We start from the raw sequence: 17,487 nt of genomic DNA on the forward strand, positions 1-17,487 counted from the left end.
AGTAAGTAAATTCTAGCTCTCATACTTTGTGATTTTTAGCTCGCAGTCTACTATGAGAGTACTGACTTAAGCATCAGAGCGACCTCACCGGGTTAGCCACCCCGAGTCCTCTGACATTTGGTTCCTTGCAGGTCTCTAAAGAGCAACGAAGCTCATCAATCCAACTCGGCACCTGGTCAGCCCGACACCTCACAGGCAGCTCGACACCTGGTCAGCCCGACACCTCACAGGCATCCCGACACCTCATAGGCAAGCACCTAGGCAGCTCGGCACCTCACAGGCAGCTTAGCACCTAGTCATCCCGGCACCTCACAGGCAGCTCGCCACCTGGTTAGCTCGACACCTCATAGGCAGCTCGCCACCTAGCCTGCCCAGCTCGATTCAGCTCGGCAGCCAAAGTTCTCCATTTTGGCCTGAGCCATCGGCCACTTGGAAGCATACCAAATGACGAGGTACTTAGCCAAAAAATTGATACATCACAAAAAATCGGTCCATCAATTGGCGCCGTCTGTGGGAAACGCTACAAAAATCTAAGTTCTCATCCTCCAAAAGGCTAAGTCCTCTTCTTCCAGAAAGCTAAGTTCTCACCTTTTAGAAACTAAAAGCTCTCGATTTCTAGTTTTCCTATTTTATGAACTCAAAGACTATGCAGGAAGTTGATGGTCAACAAACTAAGCAACTCTACTAACTTTATTTCAATACAGATAAAGCCTCATCAGTCCTCTTCGCGAGGTACCCTCTACAAAGATGAGCTCTTCGTGGCTTTCGCAAGAGTAGGCGGCCAACAGACTGCATGGATGCCCCTGCCGGTCGAGCCTTCCAAGGCTCCCGTGCGAGATGGTGACCTAAAGTCAGTAGTGCTGCCCCTGTAGGTCGAGCTCCTAGTAGCTTCTTGTAGGAGTGGGTAACCGACGTCACTAACGAGGCTGATGCAGTGCAGTCGTAGCTTTAAGGTGCCGACCTGGCCTTGGCGCAACCTAGCCCTGGCGCGAGCTGGCAGCCTGGCCCAGGCGCGGCTTGGCAGCCTGGCCTAGGCGCCGACCTAGTGACCTGGCCCAGGCGCGAATTGGCGAGCTGATAAAAGATTTCGGCTCCACAAAAGACCCAATTGCCTCTTCGGCATGGGCAAGATCAAGGAGAGTGGACTATGAGTCGCTCCCAGAGCCTAAGGGCTAAAGTGCCGAATTAGCAAAGACTTCAGCACCACATAAGACCCAGTCGCCTCTTCGGCATGGGCAAAATCAAAGATCAAGGAGAGTGGACTATGAGTCGCTCCTAGAGCCTAAGGGCTAAAGTGCCGAACTGGCAAAGACTTCAACACCACATAAGACCTAGTCGCCTCTTCGGCATGGGCAAGATTAAGGAGAGTGGACTACGAGTCGCTCCCAGAGCCTAAGGGCCAAAATACCGAACTAGCGAAGACCTCCTCACCACATAGGACCCAGTCGCCTCTTTGGCATGGGCAAAATCAATGAGCGAATTGCGAGTTGCTCCCAGAGCCTAAGGAATTGAATCGACGCTTACGAGCTCATCGAATTATTCGATTCGGGAAAAAAAGAGAAATTTACTCCCTTCACCGAGTTACTTTCAGCTCGGGAGTGGGGGGCAAATGATGATGGCGGAATTGGCCCTCCTATGATATTGTGACATGCGGTGCCTTAGAACAACTAGGTGACACCCGGAACCACTCAGGGAACAACTTGCCAAGTTGATGGTGTCCAACTTGGTGGCCTGGCCCAGGCGCCGAGCTGGCGACCTGCGAGATGTGCTCACCGACAAATTCGGCATGCATATCCTAACACTCCCATGATCCTTGGAAGTTGGCCCACGTGCCGAACGATCCGGAGGGTGGTCAATGTGCATGGCGGTTACCTCCGGGAATCTCGAACCACTTAGACGACCTCGCATAAATCTCGGATATGGTGCGTGAAGCCCACGCCAAACAATGCCTATATAAAGGCACCAACCCCAATGACAAGAAAATAAGTAAGCAAGTAAACAAATTCTAGCTCTCATACTTTATGATTTTTAGCTCGCAGTCTACTATGAGAGTACTGATTTAAGCATCAGAGCGACCTCGCCGGGTTAGCCACCCCGGGTCCTCTGACATTTGGTTCCTTGCAGGTCTCTAAAGAGCAACAAAGCTCATCAATCCAACTCGGCACCTAGTCAGCCCAACACCTCACAGGTAGCTCGGCACCTGGTCAGCCCGGCACCTCACAGGCAGCTCAGCACCTGGTCAGCCTGGCACCTCACAGGCAGCTCGCCACCTGGTCAGCTCACCACCTAGCCTGCCCAGTTCGATTCAGCTCAACAACCAAAGTTCTCCACTTCGACCTGAGTCATCGACCACTTGGAAGCAGACCAAATGACGACGTACTTAACCAAAAAATCGATACATCACCAAAAATCGATCCATCAGGTCTCTCTCTCTCTCTTTATTTTTTTTCTGTACATTTCTTTTCTGTATTACTCCTTTCTAAATATTTTCAAATGCACCTTCCTAATTAACCCTCTCCTTCCTCAACATCATTAACGACTTCTTCCCAAGGTTCTAAGTATCGATACTGTTTTTTTATCAGGGGTGCCAGTTTAAGGTTCTTTCACCCCCTGAACCAGTCAAAACCCCGATACATCATCTGTAGGGGCTTTTTGGGGTGCTTCCGATACGATACATATCAGCCGATACGGGTTGATACATAACAATTTTTTAAACCTTGCTTCTTCCAAAAAAATGAACACACACAACTCGTCCCTTTGAAGCAATCAGTTGCTCTCCCTTTCCCACAAGGCCACTACTGACCACAAATTGATAGGTTCAACCGTTCAAGAACAAGGAAGAAATCTATACAATGTGAAGAAACATCATTTGTTACAACACTAATTCGTCTCTGGATATTTTTATTTGCTGTTATTTTTGCCAGGTTTCATATAGTTAGTGAGTAGGATTTAACTATGATTGACATCCGGTTTTCATTGCCAGAAAAATCCCAAACTGGTGCTATTTTTCATTGTTCCTCATTCAATATTTTCATTGTTCCCCATTCAATAATTACTTCTCACACAAAAGGTTGCATTATGTCCTTGTGTAACTTGTGTTTTATAGCTTCAGTTACCTCTTGAACCTTCCACACTTCCTTACAAAAGCTTGAGCATTTTCAAACGTTCTTCATGTTCTCGGTCCAGCTTTGGTGGTGTATAGCACCCATGGAGATCCTCCACTACATATTCCTGCGATGATTTACAATGGGAAGATTAGATATACTCCTGAGCAATTCCGAGTGTACTGAACTATGTTCACGTACTCTGCCTAAAAAAAAAGAAAAAAAAGTTCACGTACTCCAGGTTTACCAGGTAGCTAGGTTTCTGTAGGATCGAGAAGAATGGGTTTCCCAAAAGACAAGGTCCAGTGGTTTTATTGAATAAGGCTAACTTGCATATATCGTGTGGCCTGGAGTAGAACCAAACTGAGTAATGGGATGTGGAGCCCCATCATCGTATGATCAGGATAAGATGAAATTATTCGGTCCTGTTCGCTTTTTGGTAAGTTACTTACCCATGTATTTTTATTTCTTAGGTAAATAAGGTAATAATCATTTTAGCCATAAAAATATAATATTGAAAGTGACATTTTTGTCCCATTCAAGTGTTGGCAACTTCCCCCCAAGTGGGAAAGTTATTTATCCACCTAGGAGATGGGTACCCAGGAAAATAAACTTTCCCTGGTCCCCACATAAATCTGAAAAAATAACATGGGATTCTTGGTCAATGGGAACCAAAATCCCATTGACCAACTTTCCCCCCTCTCAAAATCCAAAAAAAGAACACCCCCTTCATGCTATTATGAAGTGTAAATGATTTGCACAATCATTATCATTTTTGGGGTAACCATGGAAATGAATCTCCTCTTCATAATGAAAAGAAAGCCAGGGTGGCCTACCTTTGTGAGCTCCCTCTTGGTGAGGATGTGATAGTGTCTTTGCCAGATCCTCTGGATGGCCATGGTGGCAGCAAGAAAACCATAGGCGATACCAAGGATGGCAAAGATGATAACAAAAATGATAACGAGAGCAAAACATGCTTCCATAGATGCTGGGAAGCAGTCCAATATGCCCCATCCATAACAACAGTTCCGGCAGCCAGCCATACATGGGTCATTATTGTTGAAAGAGGAGCAATGCAGTATGAGCCCAAAAAAGCCCAGCAGCACAAAAAAAGCCAGTACTCCTGCATTGTATATGGAAATGTCAAACAGGGTGCAGATCCAAGAAATGTTTGTAAATCTCAAATTAACCTGAAATTATAGATGATTCTATTGGCCTATTCATCCTGCTATGCAGTAAGTAAATGGAACATGATTAACTGGAGCAGACTTGGTTGCAACAAGGTCAGTAATTTCATTAATGAAGTAATCTAATTATGTGGAAGAAGGTATGCATCATTATTATAACAATGGGTATGGCTTTAAATAATTAATCAGAATGGAATGGTGAAACAGGATTCATGTAGCTGACCCCATATAGATGTGATAAGGCTTGGATGATGATGATGAGGTATGCATCATTATTGTAATTCAAAAAAAAAAAAAACATTTTGTATGTGTGTGTGTGTGTGGGGGGGGGGGTTGTAATGGAAAAATTCTTGGAGTAATAGATATCTCACAATGAATCATTTCTTATTTTACCAATTAAGAAAGTAATTGGTAAAATGTTCTTATTTTCTAATATTCCGAATCTTCATTTTTCTTGTTAACTAGTGCAACACTTTTTTTTTTTTGAAAAAATAAGATGTACTCGTATATTAATTTCTTACTATCTGCAATATTTCATGTATCAAGAAATCAAATCATGCAATGTAACAAAAACAGAGAAAACTGCAAAGACAGTCCAACAAATTCACTAGCTATGTCCTGCAATAAAACTTTGTATCTATGGTATTATGATAGACCTTATTCAACTCCAGAGATACTCTAAAAATTTGACTTGATAGGGTGATCACAAAAATCAGATTCTTCTCATCTTGTACTACCAATGGAAATTAATGTTTATGTGCTTGACCAATATAAAAGCCTTAGAACTGTTCCTCGATGCCCTCACTTTGGCAGTAGATAGCTCTCACTCCGGTAGTCGGTAGTCCTTTCCACAATGACTCTCACTCTGGCAGTGGGTAGCCTTTTCCCTTTGGTAGTTCTTACTCTGCTCTAAGTAGCACTTTCCATGGTAGCTTTCACCCCCACTCCAGCTAGCCCTTCATGTGACAGCTATCACTTTGCTCCAAGTAACTCTTCTCCTAGGTAGAGACCTCTCCATGATTCAAACCTGAGATGTGGGGGAGGCTTAAGACCAATTATTTTGTGCTTGACTGATATGCAAAAAGAGCCCCAGGACCATTGGAACATGTCAAGCCAAGCCTTTAACCTTTGGGGAAGGGGCAACAGTGAGTGGGTGGCGTTGGATGCTAGAACAGGAGGCTGTTTGAAGACAAATGTAAAGGCATAGAAGTTTTGGTGGCCTCAGTAGGAAAGTTGGTCTCTAGCTGGGTTTTGATTCTCACAGATTTTGAGCAAGTTAACAAGGCAGATCTGGTGGAAAATTTCTAGGAAGTTCTTGAGATTCAACCTTGTAATGTAAACTTGTTTCTTAGTAGTGAATGAGGTGGTGTGTCAACTTGACACCCAACAGATTGTACTTCTCTTTTATTTTAATAAATTTCTTCTTTACTCTTTAAAAAAAAATAATTGGTTTAAAGAATATTGTCATGCCATTCCATGACATATCGATATCATCTAAATTGTTTCAGCTTTTGACATAAGAGGTATTTTCCTTGGCCTTGTGAGTCCAAGGTTGGAGAGGCTCCTTCAAAGTTCAAACCAGGATAAAGATTGTTTGAAGATGGGTTCTATTCCTGAAGCTTGTAAAGAAGATATTGTGCTAAGAGAGGAGCCTCAGATGGGAGCAGAGGATAAAATAGAAGTGTTTGAAGGAGGGAAAGAGGCAGATGAAAAGGTTATTGAAGATGGGTCCTATTCCTGAAGCTTGTAAAGAAGATATTGGGGCAAGAGAGGAGGCTCGGATGGGAGTGGAGGATGAAATAGAATAAGTACTTGAAGGAGGGAAAGAGGAAGATGAGGAGGTTATTGTTGATCAAGTTGGAAAAATAGATGAAAAAGTGGACTTGAAAAGATAGTGGGAGCTGAAGTCCAGGTAAGCAAATTGTTGGGCTACTGATAAAAAAAAATTGTTGGGTTTATCTGTTTTGGGAGGGGAAGATTTTGCAAGAAAAATGTTAAGGGAATTAGAGAAAAGTTTTTGATGAGTGAGGAAAGTTCTATTATGGAGTTTTGATTAGTAACTGGTTATTGTTAGGGTTGTGTTTGGATGCTCAGGGAGCAAGCTTTGGGTCTTCTGAGGGTAATGGGTTTTGACAGCAAGAGTGCTATTATAGTTAATGGATAAAGAAAAGGGAAAAGTTTTTGTATTTCAAGGGGCTTGGAAGGATTTGATTTTTTGGGTGGTTTCTTGTCACCTTCTTTGTACCTTCTCTTATTTTAATAAAATTTTCTTTTATATATATTACCAAAAAAATGTGCATCTCCTTTATAGATATGCCCTAGGTAGACAGTCTTTACTAAAAAGTACCTAAAGTTTCCTCATTATTTGGTTGAGGTCACAAAGTAGAAATATTATTGATTTATAGTAACAAAACAAAGAAACAGAGTCTATGTGCAAGTAGGGTGTGCAACTTGGGTGGGCCTGGATTGAGCATTTATCAAATTTTGAAAGGGCCCAGCCTAATATAGTGGAAATTCTTCAAACTGTGTATCCAATTTGTACCATTTCTGAGATTAATTTCATTCAGTATGTTTACATAATTTTCCACATACTATTCAGTTTTTGTGAAATCTTCAGAAACTAAGCACCTTTGTGGCATAATTTCAGTCACTAGTAAGCATTTTTACATAGTTAAATTACCATAAACGACCTTTTTCGTCCTGAAATACAAGAAATAGCCTATTATGAATAGAGAGGAATAGTGAAAATCATAGGTCATACCAATGCAGTAGTAAAAGGGTACTGGATGCTTTGATAGGACACGATCCCAACCATCACTGAATGAGTTCCTTAAGCTCCCATTTTTGTCCATGACATATGCAAAGCCACCTATTGCAGCAATTGCCTGAAAACAAGAGGTATATTAAACTTTGTTTTTAATATTTTACAGGCAGATTCTTTATGGGAATAATGGCAAAAGCAGAACCATATATGAAAATGCATTGTTTTCTCAAGCTCAGAAATAACAGGAAATATGCTGCTCAAAGACAAAAGATTCTTCTTTTGGTAAGCACTAAGGGAACCTCAGATAAAGGTGTTATTTTATCTGTAACAGAATTCATACTAAGCATATGCTTTGTTAACCAATCCAAATAGATCACGCAAAATCATCAAATGTTTTTTTTTTGGCACAACAGAAAACAGAACCTTCATTCAAATAGAAGAGAATCAAGAGATACAAGATTGCTCTGCAATTGGTTGATAGCATAAAAGACTTTGCAACCAGTCCAGAATTTGAACATGAAATTCCATATCTGATAGTGCATAGAAGACCATATACAGCACCCATAAGAAGAAGAGTTGAAGGGGCTATGGGCAGACCAAAAAGAACATGGGTTGAAGTGGTAAGAAAGGATTCAAGTGCTCATAATTTAATAATGGCTATGGCACTAAACAGAAGGGAATTGCAAAACAGGATTCATGTAGCCGACCTCATTTAGTTGGGATAAGGATTAGATAATCATGATACCTATCTGATAGTGCACAAGGCAAAAGAGAAGTGTTGGCCAAAGGGATTCCAGTACCAAATACCAATTATTCAGTTATGTCTCAACAGAAGGAAGCATGGACCATGCATCATGTCTCCTCTAGGCAAGCCTTCAAACAGGAGGTAATTGTATAGCTTTCCCTCCCATAAAAAGAAAGTGCTTTGTACAATATAAAGGTTGATGAGTGCATTAATTTCTTTGGGAAACTGATTGATATGAGAGAGGGGACAAAATTGAAATTTCTAAAGATTAGATAATCATGTAGCCGACCTCATTTAGTTGGGATAAGGATTAGATAATCATGATACCTATCTGATAGATAGTGCACAAGGCAAAAAAGAAGTGTTGGCCAAAGGGATTCCAGTACCAAATACCAATTATTCAGTTATGTCTCGACAGAAGGAAGCATGGACCATGCACCATGTCTCCTCTAGGCAAGCCTTCAAACAGGAGGTAATTGTATAGCTCCTCCCATAAAAAGCAAGTGCTTTGTACAATATAAAGGTTGATGAGTGCATTAATTTCTTTGGGAAACTGATTGATATGAGAGAGGGGACAAAATTGAAATTTCTAAAGATTGGTTTTAGTAGAAAACGTTACAGTATATTATCTGAGATAACTTTGCCTAATTATCTGTGTCCCTTGTAGGATAAGAATCACCAAGATCCAGAAATATGCAGAAATTGGTCAGCTATTTGACAATCCATAAATATGATAACATTCCATTCACTGCCAATGGATCTGAGAACCCTTTCAATTCTATGTTTCATCCAAAAACCCTAGGAATACATAAAACATGAGAAAAATATAATTCTTTCACAACAGTCCCCCCTGCAGGACCCAAGAAAATAATAAGTTTCTGTTTGATTTCCTTTTGTTTTCTTTTTACCCTGATGGTACCAAGTAGGGCATTTAAAATGGTTCTCCAAAGAACTAGATGGTTTGTGCAATGCTTTCTGGTTTTATGCCATACCAAGTGAAAGGTATCAGTTCCCAGTCCACATAAGTCTAGTTATTAAAACATTGAAAAATACACTATCAAATCCATTATAAAAATTTTGCAACATAGGGCATGCAAAGATTATAAGTTATAACCCATGTCAGGTCCTTGTTCTTGTACCTGCATCAATTAAATATATTGATGGACATATTACAAGGAATTAGTCACTAAAGTTTCACTTACAGTTTGCACTGCCAAAAATACAAGGAGCACATCCCTGGCCACGAAAATTCTAAATTTGATTTGGCGCCAAGAGTAGTCCTCTAACAATTCGACTCGAAGATGGAATTGGGCCTTACAAGTTGTGCAGTGAGAAAAAGCAAAACCTTCCTGTACCAATAAAAATCTCTCTTAATTTAAAGATTCTTTATACAAGTAACCATGCCATTTACAATTCAACAATTAAAACTTGCCTTCACTGAACGCCAATGGTCGAGGCATGAACGGTGAACAAACTGCTGAGTTCCTTTGCACATGCATGGAGATATCAATTCCTCGCCTGTACGGAAGAAACAAGTAAATAAGTAAGAGTTAAGTTGAAGATGGCATGGCATAATATATACTAGTTCCTTATTATATTCAATTACAACCTCTGCATTTATTTCTTTGTAAGGTATTAGCAGCATAATTTTATTGCAAAGACATTATCTCTTGTTGAAATAAAGATCTAAAAGGTTCAACCAATAGCAACAACCATGTTTTAATATGGAAGAAAGATAAAGCACACTATACAAAATATGTTCTTGCAGTAAGACTGGATGCATAGAATTAAGTTCATGGTCCGCAAGCCACTGAATTTCACAAAGTTATTTAATCTTGATGGTATGGTTTCATTCCCCGTGAGGTTCAAATACCCTTTTTTTCTGAAAAACTGATGATGCGTGGTTTGTTATAGTATAATTGAATGCAAATATCTACCAAAAATTGGCCAGCCTGATAGCCATCCTATAATTATTTCGTATTCTTTTGCAACAGAAGATACGAACGAGATTCCATCATTCGAATCACCCAATGCTAAAATAGCAAAGCAGCAGTTTCCATGAATTCTGCTACCGTTAATAAAAGCACACGGTTCAGATTTCATACACAATGCGGAATAAAACAAGCAATTTCAAGAGAAACTGCAAAATTTTGCTAAAGTGGACAACAAATCAATTATTAGATCATCAACGTCACCTGGTTCGCCGTCGTACTCAAGGCAGATACGACAGCAAACAGCAGAAGCAGCTTCTATGTCTTCATCTTTTATTTCACTTGAACTTCCCGCTGATGTGTTGGCCTTTCTCACGAGCAGGGGATCGGAATCGCTTGGATTCCGTTCACCTGATGGTTCCAGTTGCACTTCCCCTTGCATCGATGTTTAAAGCAGAACAACCTGAATTCCGAAACCCTAGAGTAGGTCAAGATCATAGAATTCCGAAAATAAAAGTCCAACTCTAAATAAGAGGAAGGCATAAAAAAATTCGAATAAAGAGCGGACGGAAAATTGATGCGAAGACAGAATCTTACCAAATCAAAATCATACAAAGTAACGCTATCCGATTACCAGCAAAGATTAGCAACAAACAGTTGCAGAGATGGCGCGAAATTATGAACGTGGGAATAAGTAATAACTGATATCCATTTAAACTAAAAAACTTGCCGAAATTATGTGAAGTTTATTTCTTTAACAAGAGAAGATTGAATGCCAAAAATTTCAGAGAATTACCTCAAAGTTTGCGACAAAAATCTCAAAATTTCAGATACGAGCAAGGATGAAGATTGATGAGTCGAGTCGATGAGAAAGAGGATAAAACAAACTCTTATGTTAATGAAATTAAAAAGAGGATAAAACAAACTCTTATGTTAATGAAATTAAAACCTCGGAGAGATTTACATGAATTTCCCGAAGAAGGAACTTTATCTAGTTGACGCGTGGTGCGCAGGACGCACTGGCGGTTCACTTCTCACGCGTTTGTTTCCGAGTGGAGTCGCGACTGACGGGGGCGGTCACTGTTTACTGTTCAACGTCCAAAAGACTTCAAAACAATGAAAAGCAGCACTGAATTGGGAATCGGGATCTACTCTGACTGACTGCACCTCACACAGACCTCACATCTCCATCCCACCGTATATTAGGAGCATCTCCCCATGTATGGGGAACGTGCGGTGGGATGGGGCTGTGAGATCTGTCTGGGATGCGCTCTCTAAGGAGCAGATCCGGACTGAATTATTACTCCTCTGTTTTGGATGGCTTTGGCGCCTCACAGGCAAATCCACCATGCATTGGGAACATCTCCTGTGAATATTCACTAATGCTTCCAATGCATGATACGATATGCGCGTGAGGCGTCAGTGAGGCGCAAGGTGTAACGAGCAGATCCGGTCTCCTAAATGACTCAGACTGTGCAATGAATAAGCATACGCAGTGACTGTGCGACACGTGGTCTGCATGTCTGGCTAAACCGTTGCATTATATGAACCAGAATGCACATTTTGTAGGACAGGTGTTAAATGTTTATTGTATTTTAATGCCCTTCTTTAGGAGGTATTGTGCTTCCTGCTCTTTTGACTTGCTATTGGAGGGTAATATTGTCATTGTGAGTGTCAACAGTGTGTCTTCATGTCTTGTCTTTGTTTGGTGTCCCACAAAGTAACAAGTAAGGTTGCGTTTGGTAATAATGCAACTATTATGTGACCCGTGAATTCGGTTGTTTTTTTCTTCAATTATTTTTGCATTCAAAATGAATGTAATAATAATAATAATAATAATAATAATACAAAAACTTCCTTTGAAATTTCTGACAATCATAAAAACCTCTTTTATATTTTAACTTTAATAAAAACCTCCTTTCTATTTAAAAAAAAAAATTAATAAAAACCTCCCTTCCTTCAATGATCAAGAGGGAAAACGTATAAAATTATATTTTTATCCTTACACATCATCTGAGTTATTTATAAAATACCATCTTTACCCTTATTCGAGCAACTCATTATACTCCCTGTATTATAGAGAAAACACTCGAACCCTAACCCTAACAATTACAAGCAGCCACAGTACTCGGAATATTCCACTTCCCGAAATATTCCATACATTTTTCGGCAACGATTCTTCACCAAACGATGACCGTACTTCATCTTGTTAGCTTATTTCTTCACTGGAGTTCGTTTCTTTCACTGGAATATTCTACAGCGGAATTATAATAAGAGAGGAACTAGGATATTCTCTTATGTGGCTTGAACCAGAGTTTGCTACACATCTGCTACAGTCCGTGTTACACATCTGCTACCCAAGCACATCTGCTACCGATTTGTTCTCCAATTCGTGTTTCACTAGTTTCATGTGGCTTGAAAATAGAAGATGAAGTACAGCCGTAAGGGCAGTTGTTACAGTAGTTCATCCAGCGTAACAACCATAAGGGCCACTAAATGGATGAAGTACGCTGGTTGTTACGTAGTTGATGGTCGATGGTTGTTACGCGATTTTTATACTGGTTCTCTTGTTCGTGTTACGCTAGTTTCAAGCACATCTGCTACCCAAGCACTTCATCCAAATGTGTTCTCCTTTCCATGCTATACTAGTTTCATCCAACGGTTGTACTTCATCTTGTTCGATCAATCTGTCCAACTAAAAAGTTCTAATTGAACGGTTGTAGGGTTTGAAGAAGCATTTTGTCACAATCTGCAGCAGACAGATCATCACAACAGAGAGAGAAGAAACGAAAATTGTGAGGGCTCTCGACGGAAACGTGCCCCAATCTCTCCGAGCAACAACAAGTCTGAGCTTCTCGCCTCCATTCCGGCGTTCATCTCCGGCCACGACGAGCTCTCCCCTTCCCTCTGTTGCCTTTTTATGTTTTCAATTTTTTTTTTTTGCTTCTTTATCTGAGTTTTTCTCTTTAAAAACAAGAAGATGCGCTCCAACTTCACAAAGATAGGATGGGAACTGCATTGTTTTTCTGCCCTCTCTATCTCTCCGCCTTTGTCAATGGAAGTAGAAGAGAGCCATTCAGCCATAGGCGTTCTGTTTATGTTGATGTTACATAGCTTGTTGATTCATCACGAAAGCAATTGCAATAGGTTTAAAATTGCATCACAAGTAGCAGGTTGGAGAGGTAGATTGAGCTCTAGTTCTCATTCTCTTATGTGACTTGAACCAGAGTTTGCTACCCAAGCACCTTGAGTCCCACCTGGATGAAACTAGTGTAATAAGAGAGGAAAAAATTATCATAGGTTTAACGTTTTCCATTAGTCATTGACGGAAGGGAGGTTTTTGTTGATTTTTTTGAAAATAGAAGGAAGGTTTTTGTTAAAGTTAAACTATAGGGGAGATTTTTATATTTTACCCTAATAATAATAATAATAATAATAAAGTAGTATTGGCGATAAGTTAACTGTACTCCATGTCAAAATTCTGAATTAAATTACAGGCCTACAACCATTCAAAATTATAAACACCTCCACCTATAACACTCATACCCACCCATAAATTGGCATCAATTCCAAGTTGACACCTACCTCAACTCTACTATAGAGCTAAGAAAAACCCTGTAATATTAATGGTAGCCTAAAAAAAGGGCATTAAGTGAAACTAAAAGAATGTATAAACATGGTTAAAAGTGATCAACAATGAATTTATATCCTTCTCCTTCTCCTATTCCCCCCTTTTCTCTTCTTTCCTTAAACATCTCTCCTTTTACCCTTCTCTCTTTCTCTGTCTCTCTCTCTCTCTTTCCTTCCCTTCCCTACCCAAGCCTCCCAATAGGCCACATGGCAATCCCATTCACATTTCAACTTTCCTACCCCAACTAACAACCTCAAAGTCCTCTTAGAAATAAACACGATTATAAGTCGTGATACTTAGAAACTACTTCCCTCTGTTATCTTCTCTATTCTCTCTTAACCCAGTTTAACAAGAAAAACTATTTCCCTACCAACCAAATCCGTTCTCTTTGCAACTCAATTTAATGTGAAAACATATTTTCCTCCCAATTGAATACAGTTTGATCGTTGAGAATTGAGATTAATCGTAGACATTCAGAATTTGAAGCATTTTGGAGATTGATCATTGACATTGAGAACTTGAAGCGTGACTCAACTTGATCATGGAGATTCAGATAATTGGGACACCTGGAGCCCCGATTTCTTATACATTGCCTTTCAGTCCCAGGTATGTTAAATCCAACCACTGAGTTCTTCAAAACCGAGCACCCAATTTTGATCATTTTGTAAGTTGAAAAATTATAAAATGTAATAGCTGCCAACTAATGAATCAATTTTTTGTGTTAAGTACCTCGTCATTCGGTCTGCTTCCAAGTGGCTGATGATTTAGAGGTCGAAGTGGAGAACTTTTGCTGGATGAGGACCTGGATGCCGAGCTAACCAAGCTGATTAGGTGCCGAGCTGGAGGCAGATTTGGTGCCGAGCTAACTGGTGGCGAGTAGGAGAGGTGGTTGGGCTATGTAGTTCTTTAGAGAAACCTGCAAGGAATCAATGCCAGAGGACCCGGGGTGACTAACCCGGCGAGGTCACTTCGATGATTAAGTTAGTACTCTCATAGTAGATTGCGAGCTAAAAAATCATAAAGTATGAGAGATAGAATGTGCTTACTTGCCCCCTATGTCATTGGGGTTGGTGCCTTTATATAGGCATTGTTTGGCGTGGGCTTCACGCACCGCATTCGGGATTTCCGAGAGGTCGCCTAAGTGGTCCAAGATCCGCCATGCATGTTGACCATCCTCCGGAATGTTCGGTACGTGGGCCAACTTCCAAGGATCGTGGGAGTGTTGTGATATGCATGTCGAATTTGTCGGCGATCACGTCTCGCAGGTTGCCACCTGGACCTCAGTCAGGCCAGCACACCCTCGAGGGAGGTCGCTCCTTTGCGTCGAGGTCATTTTGGCTAGTGACGAGGTGCTGCAGGTCGGCCCTGGATGAGGTGCTTCTAGCCGACTTGAATTGTGGTTGAGGTTGCTAGGTCGGCATAAAGGCAGGTCGCCAGGTCGACGGTGAAGGCAGGTCGCCAGGTCGGCGTCAGTGCCAGGTCACCAGCTGGAACACCATCATCTTGGCTAAGGTAAGTTGTTGCCTAAGTGGTTCCGGGTATCACCCAATTGTTCTGAGATGCCATGTGTCAAAATGTTATTGGAGGGCCAAATCCGCCTTCATCACCAACTGAGTCGAATAGCTATTAATGGCCACCATCTGAAATAGTTCTCTTCACTGTACACAGGGGTGGAGTTTCAGCTTTTTCCACTTTTTGTAACTTGAAATACTCAAATGTAATGGTTCACCAAGTTCATAATTTTATAACCTGAAGTCCTCAAATGTAATGGCTTCCACTTAATTTAATTTTTGATTAAATCAAATAAATAAAAATAATTTCACTTCCTTAATTTTGGTGTAATTAAAACTAATAATTTCTGTTATTTGATAATTTCACTTACTTAATTTCTGTTATTAATTAATTACATTAATTAATATATCGTTAATTTTGGAGAAAATAATATCCCTTAATTAGAATAGACAATAATTATTAGTTATCTAACTTTGGTATAATTAAAAGAAACAATTTCAGTTATTTGATGATTTTAGGAAATTAATAATTATTAGTTATTTAAAATATCTGATAGTTTCCTGATCAAAGTTGTAATTAATTACATTAATTAATATTTTCCATACAAAATAATTTATGTTAATTGATTTTGGTGTATTTAAAACGGGTCATTTCAGTTATTTGTAATAATTTCCTGAAATAGTAATTAATTACATTAATTAATTTTTTGTTAATTTTGGAGAAAATAATTTCCTTTAAATAAAACAAATAACAATTAGCAATTATTTAATTTTGGTGTAATTAAAACAAATAATTTCGGTTATTTGATAATTTCAGGAAATTAATTAAAAATAACTCAAGATTTCCTGAAAATTGTAATTAATTACATTAATTAATATTTGGTTTATTTTAGAAAATAAATTCCTTCAATTAAAAGAAGTAATAATTATTAGTTATTCTTTTAATAATTTCAACGAAAAATTAATTCTCAATATTTTTTTATAATTATGAATTACTGAAAATTATCAAAAGTTAGTGTAATTTATTGTTATTTAATTAGTATATATTGATATCTACGATGCTTTTATTCAATTAACATGAATTATTGTTATTTTCGTTTGTTGTAACTATTATTGTAGTTTACTGTTATTTTTTGATTTATAACCATCCAACTCGGTGGTTGAACCATTAACCTATTAGACCGGATGACTAAGTCACAGATTATACACTCAATGTACGTACAAAATTCTAGAGGCCATAACTTTGTGCTTGAATTTCAGATTCGGGTGATCTTTTTTATTTCTTTGATTTTGGGTAACTTTTTGAGATCAATGTGTCCAAGGCATCAAACGACCCACTATTTTTGCCAAAAAAACCTCTTTTGGGGTTCAAATTGCAAATTTTAGCATCTTTTAAAAGTAAAAATTAAAAATTGCATTAAAAATATAAATTAAACATACATTTGGTCTAATGTGGCACAATTAGGCCCATTTGACCCAAATGATCAAACCAATGGCCCATGACCCGAAGGAAAAATGGTTCGGCCTCTGGGTTGGTTTTTAAAACATTGATTTCTATTTTTGTTTACCATGTGGGTGACACTTAATATATCATTTTATTACATTTTATAATCAGATTGCATATTGGGTTTTCCCATGCATCGCAAGGGTCCCCACTAGTGTTATATATATATGTTTCCATACCTTTCCTTACTTTCTCCTTCAAGCCAAATACAGCCTAAGTGTCACCCACATGGTGTATATATTAAAATAAAGCGGTCAATAAATTTTCTCTTTTTTTGATTTTTTTTTTATTTTATTATTCCATGTCATTTTTCGAACAACCAATGAGATGCACTTTCCCAATAACCTAAATAATCTCTTCTTCTGAAATTTCTCCTAAACTACCTCCCCCACTATCCCCGACTTTCTCCAAAATTATCTCTAATTCCTATTTATCTTCTAATTTATCAAAAGTTATCTCTAATTTAGTAGAGAGTTTCTCTCCTAAATTATCTCTAATTCCTATTTATCTTCTCCCCAACTTTTTATCTATATTTATCCAAAGAAAGTTTGGATTAAAAAAATTAAGAATTATTTAAATATTCTAACAAAATTATATAATAACGTTAAAATATTTATTAAAAACACAAAAAATTAATTTTATATTTTTACAAAATATAACACGAAATTATGTACTAACAATTTAAATTATGTTTTTCCGGATTATCAATTTAAATGTTATTCAAATAATAAAAACTTAAGATTAAAAAATAAAATCTTATTTAAATATTTCAATAAATAAATATCATAAATAAAAAATATTATAAATATATGAATAACTAAATAACAAAACATTTAGTAATATGTAATAGATAAATTCAAATAACAAAAAATAAATAAATATTTTACATATTATTTCAATATTTAAATAACGAAAATATGTTATAAATTTAAAAGTTTTCACAAAAGTAGGAAAATAATTATAACATAATATTGAAATTAATAATAATTTAATATCTTACAAAATTAACAATGAAATTATGTATTAATAGTATAAAATATAAATTAATGGATTATTAAATTTAGTAAATAACAAAAAAAATTCAATATTTTACATATTATTTAAATATTT

At 38.2% G+C, this 17,487-nt stretch overlaps 1 protein-coding gene across 4 annotated transcripts; it reads right to left on the reverse strand.

The window, feature by feature from the left end:
• Window positions 1-2,932: 2,932 nt before the first annotated feature.
• Window positions 2,933-10,830, reverse strand: LOC104592342 (uncharacterized). Of its 4 annotated transcripts, none has more exons than XM_019196872.2 (7): window positions 10,696-10,830; window positions 9,996-10,194; window positions 9,233-9,318; window positions 9,003-9,149; window positions 7,053-7,176; window positions 3,941-4,227; window positions 2,933-3,231 (listed from the first exon to the last, which is right to left on the reverse strand). In XM_019196872.2, exons 2-7 carry the CDS (start codon window positions 10,171-10,173, stop codon window positions 3,139-3,141), a joined length of 915 nt encoding a protein of 304 aa, XP_019052417.1. In that variant the 5' UTR covers window positions 10,174-10,194; window positions 10,696-10,830; the 3' UTR covers window positions 2,933-3,138. The 4 variants fall into 4 exon arrangements, with proteins under 4 accessions (XP_019052417.1, XP_010249968.1, XP_088748839.1 ...); XM_010251666.3 differs by lacking the exon at window positions 10,696-10,830 and adding an exon at window positions 10,528-10,667; XM_088892713.1 differs by lacking the exon at window positions 10,696-10,830 and adding an exon at window positions 10,528-10,667 and having other exon boundaries at window positions 9,003-9,145; window positions 9,229-9,318.
• Window positions 10,831-17,487: the final 6,657 nt, after the last annotated feature.

Source organism: Nelumbo nucifera, chromosome 8 (genome assembly GCF_055504915.1).
Source record: "Nelumbo nucifera cultivar China Antique chromosome 8, China Antique-T2T, whole genome shotgun sequence".
Lineage (NCBI taxonomy): Eukaryota > Viridiplantae > Streptophyta > Magnoliopsida > Proteales > Nelumbonaceae > Nelumbo > Nelumbo nucifera.